General features: G+C 45.0%; 1 protein-coding gene and 1 pseudogene across 2 annotated transcripts; both read right to left on the bottom strand.

Annotated features, from left to right (window-relative positions):
• Positions 1-19,511: 19,511 nt before the first annotated feature.
• LOC309602512 lies at positions 19,512-20,651 on the bottom strand (annotated as a pseudogene). The gene has a single exon. The product of its transcript is annotated as an uncharacterized misc_RNA (transcript).
• Positions 20,652-21,578: 927 nt separating this feature from the next.
• On the bottom strand, positions 21,579-22,721 carry LOC309602508 (actin-like; the record flags this gene model as incomplete). The annotated part of the gene is given in 3 exon segments (XM_082336124.1): positions 21,579-21,832; positions 21,835-21,994; positions 21,996-22,721. Coding segments are annotated over 3 exon segments (1,140 nt in total).
• Between the last annotated feature and the right edge of the window lie 1,200 nt (positions 22,722-23,921).

Raw genomic sequence — 23,921 nt, 5'->3', positions numbered from 1 at the left:
TTTGCACCCAGAATTTTAAAGCTTTTGGGGTCAGCTCAGTATTACAAGGCCCAAGAGACTAAGATGGCCTATTTTCAGGTGTATAAATTAAAATACATCCTCAAAATACTACAGTAAGAGAACTTTAAAGTTACAAAGTCAAGGACTTAAAAAAATGGGATGTGCTAGACATAAAGGTTATATAACCTTAATCAGTCTCCTTGTGAATGCACTTTAGGATGCTATCCTTAATTGCATCTGTCCCAACTGTCTCCATCCCTATTCTTTGACAATTTTCTTTAGCTCCCTTAGGCCTTCCTGTGCTGATTCTTTAACTTCACTCTTTGTCCAAAACCGCCCCGCTCCACGCTCAGTGAAGCTACACTTCCCCACTCACAGTCTTCCTGTGGGTTGCTTATGCAGTTTCAGGCTCTTATTCTCTGTATGATTGGGAAGCAAGGCATCCCTCCCACTTTCCTTGGGGTGGGTGGCAGGATTTTTAAAAAATGCTTTCCACCTAGATTTTTAGCCTTCTTTCGTAAAGGAAAGAACATGTGGACTCACACGCATATCAGGCAGTCCTCCACTCAGATATAGCTTCTGTATGTCTTTATTTGTTTAAACAAATTCCACAAGGGGGTAGAAGCCCCAAGTCTATCAAGCCTCTATAAGTTTCATAAAAACACAAGTACAGGAGAGAGACCTTCTTAACGCAGATAAGAGAAAAAGACTCAGCATTCATACAATGCTTATGAGAGGTCAGAGAACGCATTTGAGGTACAAACCCATCCACACAATTTCAGTGGTTTTACTGCTGACAGAGCAATGCATTTAACTTGGATAAAACGACTTATTTTCCTCTTCTCTCCCTCTTGGAAATAAAACTCAGTCTGGAGCAGACAGTCACTATGGAAAATTTCAGCCTAAATAGTTAAGAATTGGCAACATAATAAACAACTCGGAACAGGGACTTAATAATAGGCAGCACTAGAGTCCCACCTGTAATTATCCATTATGTCCAAAGTGAGAAACCACAAAACATTTCCTTGAGATGTAGGGAAAGTAGTTGCATCCATACGGTTTAGGTTTTGAGCTGAATCCAGTCTAAGGTAGTGTTTACAGATGAGCACTGGTTAGAGGAGGATCTGAAAACTTTCCACAGTATAGGGATGGAGTGTGCCAGCAGAAGTCTCTCATCTCCAGCCTAGTAATGACACAAGCACTATTTCTGCTTTAATTGTATATGTCACAAGGTTGGTTTAGTGCAATAATTATATACCACTGCAACCAATAATATTTTACAAAAATAAAGAAGGAACCAATTCCCTTTTCATGGAAAGCTAAATTCCCAGTGTTTTTAGTAAAAGCAAGATGATGTCTGACTGCTCATAATTCTAGATAGATCTTGGATAGATTTCAAAACCATGGTTTCTCACATAGGCTGAATGGTGTTACAATAGCGCAATTTGATCTGCTGCTTCATATTTCCTGGTATCATTAAGGCACCAACCTTTTAAAATTTTGTAGGTTGTCTTTTTTTCGTTAAGAGTATTCTCAATGTCCTTGATGCAAACTTTCTTTGTGCCATACTGTACTAATCTTCTGCACATGTTCTTCTACCCTGTGCAATTACATTTCGGTCAGCATTATTTTTGTCCTCGTGGCTTCTATAACCCACTCACTGAAAGATGCGTCCTGTTCCTTACAAGACAGGTTACAATGCTCAGAGTGGAACTTATTAACCGGGATAAAAGGAGCACATTCATGCCAAGTCAGCAAGGGGCAGGGAAAGGGGAACGGAAGGGAGAAAAGAAGGTGACAGTGAGTAGTAAGAATGGCTGAGTCCTGCTGGTAGTTGCTGCAGGGACAGAGGGCCTATGTGGGATGAGTGACACTAACTCAAGCCTGGGGAGGTAGAGTGTTCTTCAAGTGAACATAGAAAACCTGAAGTGCCCAGCTTTCAAAACACCAGGGTGCAGATGGGCCTCGCTGCATAGAGAAAACAAAATACAATGGTTTTACCTCATTATCCTGGTAGAATTCCTTTTCTGTATTTATTTATGCCTTCAAAGGAAGGGAAGCTTGTTTTAACAGGCGGCATAATTTCATGACCAGCAACACTGTGCAGCGGGAGAGATGCTTCTCCATCACTGGATCCTCTTGAGTTCCATTGGTAAGGAATATGTTGAACTGTACACCCTAACTGGCTGATAAAGGCTTGCTTTGCAGACTAATTGTACACTGTCCTGGTTTCAGCTGGGATAGAGTTAATTTTCGTCTTGGTAGCCGGTATGGGGGCTGTGTTTTGGGTTTAGGATGAGAACAATGTCGATGATACACTGATGCTTTGGTTCTTGCTAAGTAGTGCTAAGCTGTCTCTGAATAGGTGCTAAGTGGCGCTCACAGTGGTAAAGGACTTTTCAACTGCCCATGCTCTGCCGGGTGCACAAGAAGCTGGGAGGGGGCACAGCCAGGACAGCTGACCCAGACTGGCCAAGGGGCTATTCCATACCATATGACGTCATGCTCAGTATATAAGCTGGGGGAAGAAGAAGGAAGGAGGGGGACACTGGGCATGATGGCGTTTGTCTTCCCAAGTAACCATTACGCGTGATGGAGCCCTGCTGTCCTGGGGATGGCTGAACACCTGCCTGCCGATGAGAAGCAGTGAATGAATTCCTTGTTCTGTTTTGTTTGCGTGCACGGTTTTTGCTTTGCCTATTTAACTGTTCTAATTTATTTTACTTCAATTATTAAACTGTTCTTATCTCAACCCACGAGTTTCCTCCCTTTTACCCTTCTGATTCTCTCCCCCATCCCACTGGTGGGGAGTGAGCGAGCGGCTGCGTGGTGCTTAGTTGCTGGCTGGGGTTAAACCACGACAGTCCTTTTTGGCGCCCAACGTGGGGCTCGAAGGGTTCGAGATAACAACAGATTTAATTGGAATGCGCTAGATCGAATTTATAGCTGTTATTGCTGTTTAGCTGTTAATCGGCAGGCTTCTGTGCTTGCCATGGGGCTTGCTTGCCTTACTGTATGTTAGAGTCATCTTACTGTGTTGTGCCTGGGAACATTTTGATAACAGCAATGGCCACGTACCCGGGCTGGCAGATGGCCAGGGCATCGCTGTTTTTCTGTGCTGCTGTACTGGACAGGCTGGAACTCCAGTGTCAACTCGAGTCGAAGGGACTGTGACCTGTGGACAAGTTCCTGCGGGAGCACGACACCCCAAAGCGTCTGTGGACGTGGATAATCCCATGTCAGAGCAGCCCATGGAAATTAAGAGTGGAGCAGAGATCCACCTGCAGCCCATGGAGGACCCCATGCTGGAGCAGGTGGATGCCCGAAGGAGGCTGTGACCCCATGGGAAGCCTGCGCTGGAGCAGGCTCCTGGAAGGACCTGTGGACCCGTGGAGAGAAGAGCCCACGCTGGAGCAGGTTTGCTGGCAGGACTTGTGACCCTGTGGGGGACCCACGCTGGAGCAGTTAGTGAAGAACTGCAGCCCGTGGGAAGGACTCACATTAGAGAAGTTCATGGACTGTGCTGTCGGAGGGACCCCACGCCGGAGCAGGGGCAAGGGGAGGACTCCATTGCAGTGTTAAACCCTATAACCTGGCCCAAAGGGGCCAGGGGTGGAGACTGTAATGGAAATACCTTTAAATTGTTGTGACCCGGGATTTGAGTTGCATGTTATGGGAATTACTATAGCAGAAACCCCTTGTTGCTAGCCAGGCTAGGAGTAAGGGGAGGAGTTCATTGCAATGTTAAACCTAGCCCAAAGGGGCCAGGGGTGGAGATTGTGATGGAAATACCTTTAAATTGGTGTAACCCATGATCTGAGTTGCATGTTATAGGAACTACCATAGCAGGAACCACCTGAACCAATGGAGGAGAAGCCTTACAAGAAGCAGTGCAACTGCAGCAGTGACCTGACCTGAGCTGGCTTTGGTGCCCAAGAACTCCACGCAACACACCACCTCTCCTGTCCTGAGTGACCACTATCACAGATGGAGCCCAAAGTCATGGACTAAACGAGCTCAATGGACATTTTTGGGACAACAGGGGTGGTGGTTAAAGAGGATGTATTGGATAATGTGGGACCTGAGCATGATGTAAATGGTATGGAATAAGGGGTGGATACTGTCCTGGTTTCAGCTGGGATAGAGTTAATTTTCGTCTTGGTAGCCGGTATGGGGGCTGTGTTTTGGGTTTAGGATGAGAACAATGTCGATGATACACTGATGCTTTGGTTCTTGCTAAGTAGTGCTAAGCTGTCTCTGAATAGGTGCTAAGTGGCGCTCACAGTGGTAAAGGACTTTTCAACTGCCCATGCTCTGCCGGGTGCACAAGAAGCTGGGAGGGGGCACAGCCAGGACAGCTGACCCAGACTGGCCAAGGGGCTATTCCATACCATATGACGTCATGCTCAGTATATAAGCTGGGGGAAGAAGAAGGAAGGAGGGGGACACTGGGCATGATGGCGTTTGTCTTCCCAAGTAACCATTACGCGTGATGGAGCCCTGCTGTCCTGGGGATGGCTGAACACCTGCCTGCCGATGGGAAGCAGTGAATGAATCCCTTGTTCTGTTTTGTTTGCGTGCACGGTTTTTGCTTTGCCTATTTAACTGTTCTAATTTATTTTACTTCAATTATTAAACTGTTCTTATCTCAACCCACGAGTTTCCTCCCTTTTACCCTTCTGATTCTCTCCCCCATCCCACTGGTGGGGAGTGAGCGAGCGGCTGCGTGGTGCTTAGTTGCTGGCTGGGGTTAAACCACGACATACACCAAAGGTTACTTGTGATTACAAGGAAGTCATCACTAATTAGCAATCTTCCCAAGTACAGACAGGCTGTTTTATAACTGTATCACACTCATAGACGGCTGTTCTCACTGGACTTCATAGACTAACATTCACAATATTAGAAATTAAACAATGTGTTTCCTCTTCCAGCCCAGATAAATGGCATTTGGTACTCCGGATCACAGGACATAGGAATGACTGCATTCATCCCTGATCACACAGGGGTCTTAAAATTATGTTTTCTTCTTCATCAGTGCCTAAAAAAACTCCTATAAACTCACAAAAAAGCAGTGCCAGCAGAGGCTAGCAGAGATCAACTACTTGCGCTGACTTGTTTCTAGGGTATGTAGTTTGTCCTGGCTAGGTGTTTGTTAAACCAATTAAAGCCAATTAAAGACCCTCCAGAACTGCTCCAAGAGACCTGTTCCACTGTGTCACTGTCCTTAAAGCTAAGAAATGTCCTCCTGTGTGTAACCAAAACTCCTCTCTTGCCAGTTACACCAAACCTCATTTTCTGTGAATAGAAGGTGAACAACTGTTCACAAATCTTCTTTATAGCAGCTTTTTATACCTGAAGCTATTAGCTTCTTTTTCAAGTTTGATTGAATCTAATTACTTCAAATTTACGTAATGGGTGGCTTTTTCAAAGCCATTTACTGATGCCAGTGATCTCCTCTAGACTTCTCCCAGCGCCTCTGCAGTTTCCTTATAGTGGAGTAGCTTTTATTCTTGCTGGTTGTAAATGGTTTTAAAGATGGGGTTTAATGCTTACCTCTAAGGAAGAACTGAGGGAAAGAGAAAATCTGTATCCTGTGGCTGTCAGTGAAACTTATCTTCCAGGCTACATCAGGGTTTTTAACTCTGCAAATCCTATTCTTGTTGAGTAGTATGGGCCACAGCAAATGATCCTGGCAGGATGGAGATGCTCCTTTTGAGTACATACAGACCACCTGGTGCTAATTATGTCTCCCTCTCATAACACTGCCATTTCGTAAAAGCTGGCTGTGGATTATGTTTGGGACACCACCATTCTCATTTTTACATGCACCTAAGAAGTTAAAACTGGATCTTATTAAGCAGTTGGTTCAGTTTTTAATGCCTTCCAATAGCTCCATGTGAGACTGGCTCACCCTTCATGAGGGATAGGGTATCTTGTGCTAGTGATGATTGTTTCATTTCTGCTGCTAAGAATATTTGACTTTAAAACTGGGCTCTGGTTTAAGTATCAGATTAAATGGCTCTATTCCCTCATCCACCAGACTGCCATAGTTGGAGAGCTGAGCTATCTTATTCCCGTGGGCATGTCTGAATAAAGCAAGGAACCCCACCTCTCTGGTACAGACAGATGATCTTTTTGCTTTGTGTTAAATGAATAACCTTTTCCAGAACGCTAATTAACTATATAGCTGTCTTGCCTTTTGCAGACAGTTCAGAGTTTGTTCTGGCAATTGAAAAGCATGAATGAAGTCGGCTTTAAAAAAGAAGCCTCTGAGGAGGGTTTATTATTTTGGGTAAAGTACCAAACTTGAACACAGTTGCATGGGTATGCATTTTGTTTATAAGTGACTCAGATTCAGCTAGTCCATGGTACTATGGTGTAAAATGAGGCCTTTTTGGAAACACATCTATGTGTATAAAACATTTTCCATTTAATATATGCTTTCTTTCTGTACATTTTCTTAAGAACTGTGTAGTAGCTACCCTGTCAATAATATACTGTAATCATAGAATCACAGAATAGTTTAGGTTGAAAAAGACCTTTAAGATCATCAAGTCCAACCATTAACCTAGCACTGCCAATGGTTTTCAGTCATCAGTCTGTGATCTACCTCTAAAGATTTACCTAGAAAAGCTTCAATAAGTTTCCATTTGCTATGGAAAGGCCCATATAAATTGCTACAGGCCCAGAAATTGTGAAAGATTTCAATCACTGCAGTACTAATGAAGATTCAAAGCTGGTTTTGTCAGCTTTTTTGTCAGCTTCTCATTCTTTTCTGTTTTCAAAGACTTATTTAAATTTTCTTTCTCATCGACAAGGTAAGTTTATTATTCTGTTTCATGTCCCTGACATTCAAAATACGACATACACTTGCATTGTCCCACTCTGCAGTTGGCTTTGAATATTTGTGTATAAACACTGCTATTTATTAGCATAGTTGGTACCCCTGAAATAAATAGGGTGCAGCATGAGTGTTTAATTTCCTTCAATGCCTTTGTTTATGCCACCCCAGACACATGACCTGGGTAAAATCTGTTTCTTCTGATGACAGACATCACAGAATTCCAGTGGCAAAAACTAGTGTTATGTGTAAGTCAGTCTTGCTGCATCACTGCTATCAGTTCTCTAATAGACTGCAAGGCTGTCTGGGCTTAGCTGTACTACAATCTTAGTAACCCTTCCTAGTGAAGCTGAGGTGTTTTTAAATACAACATTAAAAAATCCATGACAAAAAAGTCTATATTTTAACAAGTTCAAATTAGCAATTGTTTTGCTTTAGCCTCAGCCTCTGCAGTCAATGGAAAACTTTCTCTTATTTTTCATTTTGAGATAAGCAAATATTTGAAAAAAGAAGTCCAGCAAAACCCCCCACACAACCCCCTTTCTTTACACCTTATTCAGCTAGATAGCTATGTAGTCCTTTGTAGTACATCAGTCAGTGTCCTGTGCTTCCTTGCTCAGCATACATGCCCCAGCAACCCTGACATTACCTCCAAGAAAAACTAAGTGAGAAACAACCATGCTAGGCAACCAAGTCAAATTTCTGCAGACGACAAAGCACACATTGCCAACAAAGGTTTTTCTTTGTTGATGCTACTGCATCATCCACGTGCTATTTGTGTATGGAGTTTCCCATGAGTAAAAGCTATGAAATGGTAATACTCATTCTGCTGTTTTCTTATTCTTAAAGGCATAAACATGAATTGAATGTTATAAAATCTTTAAAGACATAAGGAGGTCTACTTCAACCCATCAGCCACTCACACCCAGAAGTAATAGTCCTCATAATGTTGCCTCCCACACTTCACTTCCCAACTCAAAGGCCTAAGAATAAGATATATAAATATAAATTATTATAAATTAGGCCAGTTATAAAAACAGCAGGCTTTAACAACTTTAGGAAAGTCATTAGAAAGGCCTAAAAAGGCAAGTGTATTTTCTTATCCTTTGTTAGTCTATGAACAACCCCACACACGTAGCTGGATAGATAGGAAAGACAAAACAGCAAAATTCAGTTTAAGACCCCTACATACCATGCAGGTGAATGTACTGTGATAGTATAGTTCCACTAGGTCTGAAACTTTTTTGGTTTTGAAGACTGTAGCATTTTACTAATATCTGGAACATTTTGGATCAAAACTTCTCAGTTTCAGTTTACTGTTTTACACAGAAATCAAATATTTGCACATTTTATAGAATAAATTGTTTAACACCAAAGACAGCTTTCAGCAAGGTCTACATAAAGGAATAGGAAACCAAGTAAAAGATATTTTATGTGCAAACATTTCAAACACTTGAATGATATTTCAGATATTAAAAGACATCCAAGTATTTTAAATCTTGATTGTTCATTTTTTTCAGTTAAAGGCATTATCTTCTCCCAATAATAATTTCATATTTATTTAATAATTTAATATTTATTATTTTAATATATTTTATAAGCTTCTTTTGATAAAATGACTATACATACAAATTCATTGAAGGTAGAAGCAGAATATGCCTGAAAATACAGTAATGCATTCACTAAGTATGAACTATATTGTTTTACCACAAACTCCCTTTGATTTCATTGTAACTATTGCTTACATTATGAGGAGGGACGATTTTACACAGCAAACACAATCCCTTCCTCAAGCTGGCTGCGGCATGATGCGGTAGAAGCGCACCATCTTCTGGTAGTAAAAGATCATTTTTTAAAAGCATGTGAAAGAAAGTTTCTGTCACTCAAAAAATCAGCAACACCCCTCAGATAGATCAGGATTTTTTTTTTCTTGAAAACATCCTAAATGATTTCTTTTTCTTTTCCATAGAAAATTGTATACAAAGAAAATAACCTGATGCTTTCTAACAAAACTCACTGCCAATTAGCAGTATACTTTCAGCTGACAGGCTTAAAAAGATTAAACCTCATATTGTTCAAATAACTGTAAGTCTGGATAGATAGGTGGTAGTTCTGTCCTGAAACCTCTAGTAGGAAACTAGCATCATATTTTATTTGTTGTTGCATGTTTTTTCAATGACATTATGAAGAGTAACACTGAGCATGATCGTTTGCAAACTATTTGCGAAAAGATTATCGACTTCACCCTGAAAGAGAGACAAATTATGCCACGACTTATACCTAAACATTATATTTAGAGGATGGCAAAACTATAATTAAACCACGATAAACTGATGGCCTTTGCCGAGAATTTTAACGCCACGGAGGCAGCCCCTACAGAGGCCGGCCAGCAGAGCTCGCTGACAAAGGCAGCTCATTTCTCTTGGCTCATTGCCGGCAAATGCCACCACTTTCTGCTTTCTCGAACCGCAACAGTGCAAGGCTTTCGGTGACCCCATTAACCCCCAGAATTACAACTACGACCAGCAGGAGACATTGTGCCCTGGCTCCTTTCAGCTGGAGGCCCGTATTTTCCCCAGCCTTCCTTTTGTAACCTAGGTACTTAAACAAGCACTTCCTATTTCCTTTGACGTCCCTCACAGATACAAATCCAGGCAGGCTTTGACTTTCCCAACCTCCTGCCCACACCTACATGTTTGGACAGTCTTTCTGTACGCCTCCCATTCTGTCAACAGCTAACGAAGGGGCAGGTCAGGGAACATGGCCTGGAGCTCAACAGAAGGAGCCCTAGGGCTTGGGATAAGAAACAGGGTGCAGCAGGCAACCGTGCTAGGCCCCGGTTTGGAAGGTCAGCACCCGTGGGGAGCTGCACAGCAGGGAAGAGAGTGCGCAGTGTCCAGGCGCGTAGGCAGAGGCACTAACCTGCAATGGCGGCACGAGACACCGTCCCCGCAGGCGCCACCTTCTGCGCACATTGGGTGGCGCTGGCAAGCAGAAGGATCCTGGGCTGACCCAGAGCTTCACAGCTTCCCTGTCCTTGCAGAGGCGCCATGTTATGTCAGATAAGATCCCTGTGAAGTCACGCAGGAGTCCTGTGAGGTCACACACATGGCCTGTCCTATGCCGTGCCAGGCTTGGGAGATGCCACTCTGTGCTTGTGACCTCAAAGGCACAAGACAGGTGGTGGCTTCTGCCGATGGGCAGCATGGGGCAAGTGGGGGGGGCCTCCTCCCCCAGTCGCTTCCTCCTTCTCCTCCTCCTGCTCCTGCTGGCAGCCCTGCGTGTAGGGGACAGACAGGCTGCCCCGTTGGGAGCACTACATCTAGGTAGGGTGGGCAACAATGGAGGCACCAGCTCTGGGTCGGGTGGGAGGCAGAAGTCTCATGGGGAGGCACGGAAGGGCCACAGCCTCTGCAGGGGCATTTGGCGGGCTAGCGGTGGGGCTGGAAGTGGCATGGCAGGGCAGAGAAAACTGGGGCTGAGGCCCTGTTGGACCTTCCCTATGAGCCACATGGGTCCATGGTCCCCTTCCAGCCTCTACGGTTCCCTTACAGAGAAGCATTTCACAACACAGAACGAAAAGCTTTCTCATCTGCATTTGCTTACAGCTGTGCATGTGGGCTGTGCTTCTTGGCCACATTGTTTTCTTGAGCCTTTAGTCTATCCTGGGGATAAATACTGCGTCTTTATTCACTTTGTAGGGTAAGCACTTCTTTTCTGTCTTGCCTTCAGGTGGAATGTACCTTCTCATGTTCTTGGCCAAGGCTCAGAGGTGCAAAAGAGCAGAGTAGTGGGAATCGGGAGAGCTCAGAAATGTGCCTTGGGGGGCTTCACCTTGCAAAGCTGCGCTTGCTAGTGGCTCCACCCTTGGGCTGCTTCCAGTGCAGGCTGCAAAGGCAGTGGCTTGTTGGGGCCACTCTCACTTCCTTTGCAATCTGCCAGGTCCTACCCAGAAGGTCACCCTGGCCCCTCTGCAGCTGCTGCTTATGAAGAACTGTCTCACGACATCTCATGAACACTTTTTTCCTCTCTGTTTGATTATAGCTGTTCCCCTGGAGACTGCTCTTCCAGCTGCTGGGCTGGGTCCAGGATTTGACGCTCAGGAGCATCCCAAGGGTACATTGTCAGTCTCTGTTTACCAGAAGCAATAAACATGTACATTTTAATATTTTAGTCATGTGCAATTCAACGGAATACTTTCTCTCAAGGTCTTCTAGAAGATTGTGGTCTGCCGGTGGGTGGCACTGCTGTGTCTCGACCATTTTTTCACTTTGAGAGCAGCCAGGTCACCGGCAAAAGCTCACTCTAGATCCTCTGCAGCAGCTGCTCTGCAGAACAACATTTAACAACTACTGGTATTACACAGTGAGCATAGTGCATTCTTTGCATTAAAAGCAGCAGTCTGTTAGCATTTCATAGGATCAGAATCATAGAACTGTGGAATGGTTTGGGTTGGAAGGGACCTTTAAAGATCTTCTAGAGTAACCCCCCTGCCACGGGCAGGGACATCTTTCACTAGGTCAGGTTGCTCAAAGCCCCATCTAACCTGACCTTGAATGCTCCCAGGAATGAGGCATCCACAGCGTCTCTGGGCAACCTGTTGCAGTGTCTTACCGCTCTCATCTAACAAATGTCCTCCTTCTGTTCAATCTAAATCTACCCTCTTTCAGTTTAAAACCACTGCCCCTTGTCCTGTCACTACAGGCCTTGGTAAAAAGTCTCTCTCCATCTTGCTTATAAGCCCCCCTTATATATTGAAAGGCCACAATAAGGTCTCCCCGGAGCCTTCTCTTCTCCAGGCTGAACAACCCCAGCTGTTGGGACTGTTGTTTCTGTTGTGAGAGTTTTTTACCACCAGCCTCTTAATTCATTTTAATGTGGATTCTTTTCCAATATCCATTCTTTGTGTTGCAGAGAACCACTACTTCCTCTTGTCAACATTGCCTCAGAGAGACGCAGCTACAAGTGAAGCCAAAGCAAAACTAGAAAGAGCAAGAAAACTCACCGAAATTGCCATGGAAACAAAAGATCCCGCCAATAAGAAAAACTTAATAATATAGTTGCAGACTGTGAAAACACTTTGGCCTCCTGTTGTCAGCTTCATAGAATCATAGAATGATTTAGGTTGGAAAAGACCTTTAAATTATTGAATCCAACCGTTAATATCTTCAAAGGGAGGGAACAAAGGAAGGTCCCTCTTTTGCACCAGGAGGTGCTGATCCCTCATGAAGCCAGTAAGAAAGGCACTCATACTCTGTACAGCATTGGTTTCAATGCTCTTGGTTTCAATGCTCTTTGTTCCAGCTAAGGCTCTTTTAAGCAAGAGAGGGTGGTATAGATAGTCTCACGGTCCTTCGGATGCTGGGAAGCCCGAGTCGCGCAGCATCGAGTGGGCCTCTGGCTGGTATGCAGCACACTGCACAGACCCCATCCATAGAACAGGTTACCCCATTTTGGTCAAGCGAGCTCTTACTGGATTTTCTTACAAGAAACCACTCTGTTCATCGCTTCTGGTGTCAAGCAGATGGATCTTCCCACGGGAACTTCTTTCCACTGCCCTTTTAGACAAAGGCGAGGCCAGACAGGTGTTGTGATTGCTGGTACCCAGCAGGAGTTCCCTGCAGGTTCCCTTTGTCCAAGAAGCTGGCAGAGTTCATCCTGCAGCCAACTCTCCCAACTCCTCTACCTCCTCCCCAGAAGCGGCACGAGGCAATGGGGAAGGGGGGTTGTGGTCAGTTCCTAACGCTTCGTCTCTGCTGCTCCTTCCTCCTCACTCTCTTTCCCTGCTCCTGCATGGGCTCTCCATGGGCTGCGGCTTCCTTCAGGGCACATTCACCTGCTCTGGTGCGGGGTCCTCCATGGGCTGTGGGGTGGATATCTGCTCCACTGTGGACCCCCATGGGCTGCAGAGGGACAACCTGCATCACCATGGGCTTCACCACGGGCCACAGGGGAATCTCTGCTCTGGTGCCTGGCCAAAGGGATACTCCATACCCTGTGACATTGTGCCTCAGCAAGAACGGGTCAGGGCAAGGAGGAGGAAGGGAGGATGTTTGTGGTGATGGTGTTTGGCTTTGCAAGCGTTACACATGCTGAGGCCTCGCTTGCACAGAAGTGGCTGGATGTCTGCCTGCCAATGGAAGCACAAAATGAATGCTAAAGATGTGCCTGTGCCACGGCTCATCAGCCTCACGGCGAGGGTTTTTCTCCCTTGCCTCTGGCCAGCACCACCTCACTTTATGCATCTGCCTTTGTCTCTCTCTCGCTTGCCAGGCAGCCCGGTGGCAAGCAGAGCTCCAGCCTCTCCGCGCCCCCCAGGGGCGCCTCCTCTCTCCCATCGCAGCCACCCTGCCCGCGGCTCGCCCACGGGGGCTGCCTGCACCAGTGGCCAATGGCCGTGCATCAGGCGCAGCCCCAGGCCCAGCAGCCGCTACCGCCTGCTCCCACAAAAACCGGCCCCCAGCGGTCCACGGGCTCGGCGTGGCTGTGGCTGCGCTCGGGGGGCTCCTCGGCCATGGCGGCAGCTGTCGGGGCTGTCGGCCCCCTTGCTGAGGCAGTCAGTTGTGAGAGAATTAAGACCTCTATGAACGACCCTGCCAGAGAAGGGAGGCCACCCTGCAATAAATGAAGAGACAGGCCTTTTTTTTTCACTTGGTTTTAGCTAAGTTAACTCCAAAACCAAACAAACAGGGCTACCCGCGTCACCTCGCTTGCTTTCGGACTCGTCTTTGCCTCGTCTTGAAGTGGCAGTGAGGAAAGGCACGCAGGACGTGGAGGTCAAAGCATGATGAGGCAGTCCAAGCTGCTGAAGAAGAGGGGAGGTTTCAGCAGATGGGGCTGTCCTTCCCCTGGGCCCAAGGGGAGCCAGCTGGGGTTTCAGACCGAGCACATCAGGCAAAGGGGAGTACAGGAGAAAGATGGGAAAAGGCAGCATTAGAGGACGTCAGGAGGAGAAGGAGGGGCCCAAGCGTTGTTTCCACCCCGTTGCCCAAAGAGCCCTGCAACAGAGAGCAGTGGGGGGAATGGGCAGCTGGCACACTTCAGCATTTCCAGCACCACCAGCTCGGTGTTTTAAACCGACCGTGGCCCTTGCCCAGCTGGGACTCTCCATCCGTCTGAGGGCTCCCGGGCTGCCGGGGAGCTGCCCCTGTGCCGCTGCCCTGGGCCTCCCAGGGCAGCCCCAGCACAGCTGGGAGGGCATCCAGGGCCCAACCCGTGCAAACAGATGACCTCTGCTTGTTGCCACGTTGCGCACACAGCGCAGGCCAGGCCGGCATTCGACCGCTGCCTGCTTCGACTCTGCGTTGCTGCAGTAGTCGCTTTCTAGCTCAAACAGAATCCAATACAGAGCATTAGTAGCAAGGCCTGTTCAAAGCCTTAGGCCACAAGCTGTGAACTTCCCCCTTGATACGCTGACCATATACTGAACTTTTACTTAGGTACATGAAGGAAGGCCCTGAAACTGGTGCAAACCAGGAAGGTAAGGTAGCCAAACCATCAGCAGAAGCTGCATCCATTAAGATAAGAAAAGGAATGTCCTGCCTGGAGACAGAGAAAGGATCCCATAAGGAACAAGAAGACCCCAGACCCAAATATTGCTATTGGACCGAACCGTCAGGTGAGGGGAGGGGAACTTAAATTGTAAGGGTATCATTGCCCAGGTGTTTCTTTCTTTGAGGTCCCTCTCTGGTGGCACCCAGCTCAAGCTGTTTTTTACCACTGTACCACTCAATAAATTCATCTGGTGTACATCAAGTCGGAGACTCTGCTTCAGGGAAACCTAGGGTCGACCCTGAGGGGAGGGAAAGAACCTGAGGGTGAGTGTATGTGTGAGCAAGGAGTCAAAAAAGGGGCACGCATCAGCTCAGTGGAGCTGCCCGCTGCAAAGGGACTCCTGTCCTAGCAGTTAAAAGTCTCAGGTGGTGTGTGTGTGGCTCCCTGGATGGTGTGTGAGTGCTTGGGCAGTAGCTTCTCTTTTAACACTATTACTGTAGTCATAGATACACTACCTGTAGAGAAATCAGAAACAATTTAGGCACCTAATACTGGGATGTCTGTGAGTGGACTGGTTTTGAATTAATCGAGTAAAAAAAGGCAGTGAAAACCCATGTAAGATGTTGGTTTGGAAACTGCTGCAGCCCTGGGGGTGGAACGACAATGCATATTTTACGCCATGAATTTTTTATTAAGTGCTCGGTTTTTTATTTTTTATTATTGAATATGAATATTTTACACGTCTGAGTTCAGAACAATGCTTTTTTTGGCTGCCTCTGCACTTTTCATGGTTGTGTACCCTTGCATTGCATAAGTGAGAGAGATCTGTTTACACAAGGGGGAAAGGGGGCTAATGAATCTCAGCAAAGTTAACTTTACTGTATGTGAAAAAAATACTTGCATAGAATGACTTAATAAAATCAGTGTGTGTGTGGGTGCACATGTTCGTGTCGGTATGTGTATAATGACTACAGAGCTTCTCTCAGCCAGAGCTACATCTTACTCCATGTAGCAACATCTAGGCTGCGAAAAGCTCTAGGACATTCTTACCTCCTTTGCATCAAATCCCTCATATTCAGGTACTCACCTGGATGTTTCCAAAGTTGGTGAAATGGAGGCGGTCCTGCCAGTTGCTTGGTAAATGAAGTGACGGAGCTGCCCATACTCAACTGCAGGACTGGTGTTTATCTGCCTTTGGTAATGCCATTACCCTTTCTGGATGCTTCTAAATGTCCGCAGAGCTTGTTTTCACACCTGCCTCTGCAGGACACCCCTGCTAAGTCTGCCTGCTGCAGACCCTTAGCCTTACTGCTCCTTCTTAGGCATTCCTGGCTGTGCCGGGTCTCTGCTGGTCTTTGAGATAGCCACTGCTCTATATGGCCACATGGCTGAGCATCTTTGACAACTGCCATGCTCCTACAAGCAGCTGTTGTTTTTGTCAGTGGTAGGCTGCACACACTGCCTGCTGGCATTGCTTCATTCTGACCACGGATGGTGAAGAAGTGCCTAATTTACCCAGACAATTTGGACCTGACCTTGCTTGCTAAGCCTGGCTACCAGCGCTTGCGTGGTAAGACTGTGAGTGCGGCATTTCTGAACTTTGGTTAAGTTCAGGCCTCTCTGTACTGTGCCCTAAGCACCGCCCTGTCTGGGGAAACAAAGGGGCTCATTTCCTACCTTCCTTTGCACCCCTTCTGAAGAGATGTACTTGGCATTCTCTGTCCAGCTGCTTTCAGAGCAAGCTATCCATCTACAGCAGTGTGCTCACACAGCTCAGCATGGATGACGGCAGGGGACGGGAGATTTGAATAATAAAGATAATAATTATTTGTCTAGTGTATATTTGAACCCAGCCTTTTTATTGTGCATATGATAACAGGGAGGAGAGGGAGACAACAAGAGCTCTTGTACAGTTCTTGAGAGCTCGCAACCAAAAATGGGCAGGGTGACAAGAACGACATTTTTTTGGGTAAACGGTTGCATTGTCCCAGGCTGACATTACTGCATACCAATAAAACCTTTAAATTCACAAGAAATGGGGGAAGTGCAAAATGATTAATTGTTTGACATTTAAAAGAAAATAAAGAGCTGCAGCTGGATTGAAACTTAAATGAGACTTGGGGAGGGAGGGAAAAAATTACCAGGAGCAGGTTGAGATTTTTATGTAATTCCAGTGCAAACTTCACAAATGATTTTGTGTTTTTGATCTTGTGGCTCCAAAGTCCCAGAGCTTTGCACTGATACATGCTCTTAAAGCAAGAGACAGCACTTACCCCAAATAGCTTGTAGGACAAGTAAAGGATGGAACAAAAAAGGGTGTTTATAAGTGGGAACCGATGCCTGATGCACCCAAGATTAAAATTTTCATTCCACAACAAATCACTGGTAAGTCTAGGAATTAACTCAGGCATCTCTAATCGCTGCAACCAGTCCTGTGTTCACCAGACTAGTGTTGCTTTCCTGAGGCTAGAAAGATCCCAGGTACTTATAATTTAAATCCTCTATGTATCCAGAGGAAAGGTAGAGCATAGCTGGAAATACATCAGAGAAAGAATTCCTGCAATTCATTTTTTATGGCATGAGGGCCAAGGGAATAAGGTCCCAAATGATTAAGACGTCAGACCTCTTCAAAGCAAAAATGAAATATAAACCAAGTAATGAATTTCCAGTGCCCTGTGCAGTGGTGGAAGCACAAGGTGACCAAGAGACTGAAGAGGCTGATATAAAGTCTAGAGTCATGGAACATGTGCCGACTTCTGCTATCTTGTTGTGTGTCCTTGAGCAAAGTCATGTCTAAGAGGTAAATGGAAACAGCCAGGCCAAACCAGTACTGTGGGTGTTGCATACCTGTAACAATGGTTTGTTGAATGATTTTCAGTTGGGAGGAGCTGAACAAGATCCCTTGATGTAAAACAAGTTTGGTATCAGTGAATCCATCCTGGATTACATCAGGCAATGTCTTGTTCTGCAAGGATGAAATCTCATTGAAAGCACACACAGACCCCTGTTAGGTGTCACTCTCCAAACACGTTTTGTATCTGCATCTGGGTTTGCAGAGTTATCATGCTCTTTGCTTTGCTTTTCTCCTTCCTGACCACCACCTTGAGTTGCACTGTTAGCTCAGGTTCCCTCTGCTTCCCAGCACACTGTTTTTTCCATTTTTATTTGCATTAGATTTTTGGAGCAGAAGTCTAAACACTTAAGTTACTGCAAATCTCTCCTCATATGGAAGTCAGTGAGCTGTAAATTTTTTAAACTGTCTACAGTTATACCTTGTTTGCTTACACATTTCCAGTGAGCTGCTAAAAGGTAACATACCGTAATAGAAGAAAGATCCATGATTGCTGATACTGATTTCATAACAGCTCTAAAAGTGCTCTGAATACTTGCATTAACTTGATGGAGTAATATATATCTCAGTTTTCCGAAGCCTTAGGGCCCAAGTGGAGCAGGAAAGCTATGTTCTGTACTCCAGATGCTTTGCTCTATGCTTTCACTCTGATCATTGGGGAATATGAGGTTAGGTGGGTCTTGCTGTAGTTACTGCTGGAGTCATCCACAAATTGTCCTCCACTCCCCTGCCCATGTCCTCCACGTCTGAGTCTTTCAGCCCTTTTTATTTTTCCACTTGCCCCGCTAACGAAGTGCTCCAGGGCTCGCTGGACAACTGAACACAGAGTTAGATGTGCCTCTCTTCAGGGCACTTGTAAATGTTTTGTAGAAAAGGAAGACAGCGTTGTGATGCTTCAAAGGGCAGTGAGAGCAGGTGACAGATGACTGATCAGTCCCAGGCAGCAGAGGGCATCGAAGAGTTTGAAGACTCATCTCCAGAGCTGAATGAAAATAGCCAGACACTGTACTGAATAATTAACAAGACAGATTTCAGCTCTTTTCCTGTTTTCCTGTTAGTCTTAAAGAAGTTCAAGAAGTTCTCATGTATATCTTGAGGGTTTTTTTCAAATCATTTTTGAACAATATATAAATCATAGTGCTAATTAGTTTCACAAATTATGACAAGATTTCTATTGCCTGACTGGATGCAGTGCATGTATTTGCAGGTGTGGATAAAGATGATTACTGTAAATGCATAATTTCCAAGTTGTTTATTTGAATGCAAATTTCATTCCTGAAAATTCACACCTTTGTTATGAATGTCATAGTTCACTTTGGAAAGCCAATCAGTTAGCCATGATATTTACACTAGTTAAGCTTATTTGGTGGAATTATTTGTAAAAATTGAGCTTGGCAAGGCAGATTTGCTTAGTAATTCAAGTAAACATTTGCAGGATTATTTTGTCCCTAGCTCTCAGTGATGAGATAGAGGAATAACAGTTTCTCCTAACATATTCAGCTTTTCCCCAAAAGAGAAGCAGTGTCAGCTAGGGACCAATGCTTCCGCTGTCTCTTAGATGCCTGACATCAAAACATTTGCTCAGGAGTCCTCTAAGAATAAACCCAAACTAGATACCTTTCACCTTATGCTCTCTAATTAATTTTGCTGATTTTAATTAACATTATATTAAGTTATCTAAATGTAGTCTCACATAGTCCTTATGCTAGAATATTAGTGAAATCCCACAGATGGTCAAACAGAGGCAATGTTTTACGTGATGCGACATAGCAAATCACATGGCAAGGCCACTAATAGCACAAAGGTATTCTAGGTCCAAGAGCTCTGCTCTAACAGCCAGATCAACTTATTTTCATTTTGTGAGCAAAAACAAATTTAGAAGTTCAGTCACCTCTGAGCTCCTCCAGGGGTGCTACAAGAGATCTCCAGTGCTGTGGTGAAGGGTTAGCAATAATCCCTGAGCCCTCTATTTCTCCATCAGGTATCTCTTTCCACTCTTCGGAAGTTTACAGTGAATGGCAAGGAGCCAGCCCCCACAGGCATGGGATGGAGGTACCTTCTTCTCAAGCGTTTAACAGTCTGACAAACTGTTTGCAGTTCTAGCAGGGATCAACACATTTCTAGAATTAAAACCAACATCTTGGATAGCAAAAATGCTCTGAACAAGGACTCTTTCTTCAAGCCAATGCACAAGGGACCTTTCCTTAGTAGGCTATAAAATCACTTATTATAAATCAATTATTTTTGTGCTGATTTATTAACTGCTCTCCAGCTCTTCAGATTGCTACTTTAAAAAATTCCCGGATGGTCCTACCGAAATATTCAAAAGCATTTTCTTTGGAGTACTATTGGTCCAACCTTGCTATCATCTTCTCTGGTAGCCCACATATTCCTAAATGCTCTTAAGCTAGCAAGGATGGAAGCACCAATCCACATGGAGTACATCCGATCTTCTGGCAAGATGATCTTGACATGAGTTTTGTTGGGAACTCCTGTCTGGAGCTCCTTCAGAAGCCTCTCCTTGAAACTTTGGAAAAGAGTTGATCAGCCCAATAACAACATGTTCCTTAGGATGTTGGAGTAGATATGCTCACGACACTTGGTGACACTCTGGAGGATCATCCCCTCAGCCCCTGGCCCTGGTATTTCTGCCTCTGCGGGCACAAAATGTGCTTCAGGAGCTTGGAATAGCTCGTCTCCTGCCTTGACAGCCCTTCCGTCGGGGAGAATGTACTCGCACATAAGTTTTTCAGGCTTTTCCTGCATATTTTGGCTAAGATCTAAAGCAACATAGCACAGCTTCTCCTTCATGTCCCTGACAATTTCTCTCTCTGCTGTGCTTATGAAGGAATGCCTGGTCTCCAAGAGGAGCCTAGCAAGGTATTTGGTTACAGCTCTGCCTGCAAAATCCAGCCTGGTAATGCCGTGTAGCAGGTAATGGCCTTTGTAGACAGACCATGACAGTGACAGCATCGCCACTGCCCAGCACTAGTCCAGTCGTGCGGGCACAGGCATACAGGGCTGCCAGCGCCTGCAGAATCACAAAAAGAACAGGCACCTGGAAGTTTTCAAACATCTTCTCAGACATTTTTTCTCAGTGGGACAAAGGATTGAGAAGGGTCCAATCTCAGCAGTGCTGGCCTCTCACTCAGTTCCGTTTTGAGTTCTTGTTCTTATAGATATCTCTGAATCTTCTCCATGTTGTCCCAGGATGTAACTACCCCATTTTCCATTGGGTAAGTTAAAGAGAAAAATGTTCCTTTTGAACTGGGCTTCTTCCCCAATACAGCAGTCCTTATAACTCACCCCAAACATGGCAAGTTTGAATTTGGGGTATCCCACAACAGTAGAAATAACGGAAGGGGGTGTGTGTTCCTCTGACAGATCAGCCTTATACTGTCCAGACCTGATGTCAAAAATCACTGCGTGGGTCCCTGTCACCACTGCCGTGGAGTCAGACATCCTGCTCAGGATGGTGCCGTGCCTGGCAGTGGCTGCTGGCACAGAGCATTGGTGAAACTTTCTAGACCCCCCATCGCAAATAGGCACCGTTCGGCTGAGCTCACCATCCTCCGCAGCTGCACTGGCAACGCTGATTCCTCCAGGGCGCCGGCAGTGTGGAGCATTTTGATTCAGGGCTAGTACTTGGAAGTGAAACTGGGTGTTCTTACTTCCCAGATAAATTAGAGCAGAGAATCAATGGATTTTCTCAGACCCTCAGGCACAGAGGAGGGTCGGTTACAGTAATTGCATTTGCATTGATTTATATTGGAATTCTGTTTGGGGTTTTGCTGGGTTTCTAAAAGAAACAATGAGGTCAAAAATAACGTGAGAGCTAGTTTTAGAATACAAAACACAGATATCCAAAGACCTTAGAGAAGAATCTCCCAGCAGAGGAGGTATGCTTCTCCCTATATGACTTCAAGGCAGGCTGTGAGTCAGTTAAGGTGTTACTGCATCCCTGTGATTTGTGCACACCTGTAAACTCTGTGGAGGGGAAGGTGAAGGGACAGGTGAAGGGGAAGGCAAAGGAGAAAGGTCCCACATAAATAGCTTCGGTCCCCTTCTCTGCTATTCAGTGACCAGCTTGCTCCCCTGAGCAGCAATTCTGTCTTGTTACAGCTCAAGCTCCCCAGCCACGAGGTAGAGGGTTGGAAGAGAACACACAGGTAAGGCTCCAAGCTGTGAAACAAGGGAAGAAGGAACATGCAGTGCTCCCCTTGGAGATGATAAACAATAAGATGACTAAAGGCCCTCATTACCAATATTTTAAATGTTTCATTTTCATACAGGTTTTGTCAGCCATTAAAGCACAAACAGCTGTAGCACCTTTTAGGTCAGTTAGTTCTCAGCAGGGTTTCTTGCTCATGCGTTGGTGTAGCAAGCCATTCACTTGGTCTGACGTTCTCCTTGAAAGCATTTCCAGCGAATGATAGCTGCCTCAAAATCATTGTAATTGCTCATGGTGACCCACATTTGTTTGAAAGATGTCAGGCAGGTGAGGATGGAGACCCCAATCCACACACGGTATTTTCTCTCAGGGGGTGCAGTGATCCTCAGACACATGCCAGCAGGCACTTGTAACTTCATGTCTTTCAGGATCCATTCCTCCAGGCCAGGGAAGTGTGTGAACCCACCTGAGGCAGGTTGTTGCCATAAAGATTCCTGCACACATCGATGTCACACTTCATGATGCTGTTGAAGATCATTTTGTGCACACCAGGAGCTTCAACTCCAATGTTTGCAGGCAAAAAAAGGGTCTCTGGTGCACAAAAGAGCTGGTTGCCTATCTGGATGATATTGTTTGTCAGGCAATCTGTATTCTTTCATGATTTCTTCTGGCTTTGCTTTCATTTCTTGGATGGGGTCTAAAGCTACGTAGCACAACTTCTCTTTGATCTCTTTCACAATTTCCCTTGCAGCTGTGCTAACAAAAGTGTGTCCACTCTCCAAAAGAAGCTTCATAAAATATTCGATGATATCCTGGCCAGCAACATCCAGCCTGGAGACAGCATGGGGTGAACAGTATCCTTCATATATGGGGACAGCGTTGGTAACACCATCCCGGCTGTTCATGACTATTCCAGTAATATGGGCCGATGCATAGAGTGCCAGAGTTGCCTGGACTGCAACATAGATGAAGCCTTCAAACATGATCTCCACCATTTTTTCCCAGTTCTGCAGAGGATTGAGGGAGGCTTCAGTCATCAGCACTGGCCTTTCACTGGCTTTGATTCTCAGCTTAAACTCATAGACATGTCTCCAGATCCTTTCCATATCATCCCAGCATGTAACTATGCCATGGTCAATTGGATAACTCAAAGACAGGACCCCTCTTCTGGACTGATGATCTTCTCCAATGTAACATTCTTTCTGTCCGACTCCCAGCATTGTACCTTTGACTTTTGAGCGACCAACAACTGCTGTAAAAACAGACATTAGGCCACTGTCACCTCTGATACCTGCTTTGAATAACCCAAACCCATTGTCAAAGATTACAGCTGAGACATCCAAAATTTTGGGGTCAAACATTCTTTGCAGAGTTGATGGCTCCCCATAGTGGCTCCCCAGCACTGTTTGCCCGTTCCCCTTTTACAGGCTGGTCGCCATTGCTAGGGAAGTCTTCTTGGGGAAGAACATGTCTGCCCCCAGCTACCTCACGATGGCCAAAAAATAATACATTTTCCCAGCAAGTTACCTGATCCCAGGCACTTCCCTGGATATGGCCAGTGTAGTTTCTCCATGACTCCAGCCAGAAGACTATCAATTCACTGAGTCCGATCCACAGGTCATGGACCACGAATGTGTCCCTGTAATGAGCTGGAGAGCATTTTTTTCCTCAGAATAGAAAAGCATGTATTGCAAAATACATGCATGGCAATAATTACATTTTTTATGTGTGCCTCTGGCTTAGCTAAGACTCTACAAATATTTCCAAGAGTTGGTGAAGATTAAAACAATTTTGTCTTCCTGTAAGTATTAACTGAATTACCAGTTTGTTTTTCTGAATAATGTCTGCATTGGAAGCAGACCTTTTTCAACTGAATCCTTTCTGTTCCTTTATAGGAAACTCCTGAAAATATTTTTAAATAGGTAGAACTATGTTTAGCACTGATTATGGCATTCTGGAGTCTTTTTTTTCCCCTCCTTGTTACTTAAAGACTATTTTTTGGTAAAATCACAAAAGTGAAATAATAATTTCTGCCTCCTGCTGGTTTAAAAAAAACCCTGACAGCTTTAAACAATGCTTATAATACTTTCTAGTGCAAAGAAATTCTTTCTCCTAATGAATCTTTATCCTAGGCTGCTGACAAGCTGACCTGCCTGCAAATATACAGACATGTAGATGTCTTCCTTCCATACTTCCCTTTTCCATTCAGCACTTTGCTGGGAAGAACAAACTCTTTTTTGGAAATTTGGATTAAAAATATTCTAGATCTTCACAACCAATCCCCATTCAAGGGGAACCCTTTTTTTTATTATTTTTTTTTTATTTTGCTTCAAGAGAAGATTTCCCAAAGAAGGAAATTTCTATAGCTTTGAATCCAATAAAATCTGAGAATCCAAATCCATTTACAGAGAAAATTTCCTCTAAAAAAAAAAAATCACCATATAACTTCAGTTTGAATCCTTGGCTGCCAGAGTTTAATTGCTTCTCCCTGTGGCTCTAAATCCAGGGCAGCTTCAAAGCAAGGGTGGCTTCTATTAAATTTAATTACTTTTTCCTGCAGC

This window comes from Platalea leucorodia, assembly GCF_965183815.1.
Source record: "Platalea leucorodia genome assembly, chromosome: 2".
Lineage (NCBI taxonomy): Eukaryota > Metazoa > Chordata > Aves > Pelecaniformes > Threskiornithidae > Platalea > Platalea leucorodia.
The sequence above is the reverse complement of the archived record's forward strand: the minus strand, read 5'-3'. Positions and strand labels throughout refer to the sequence as shown.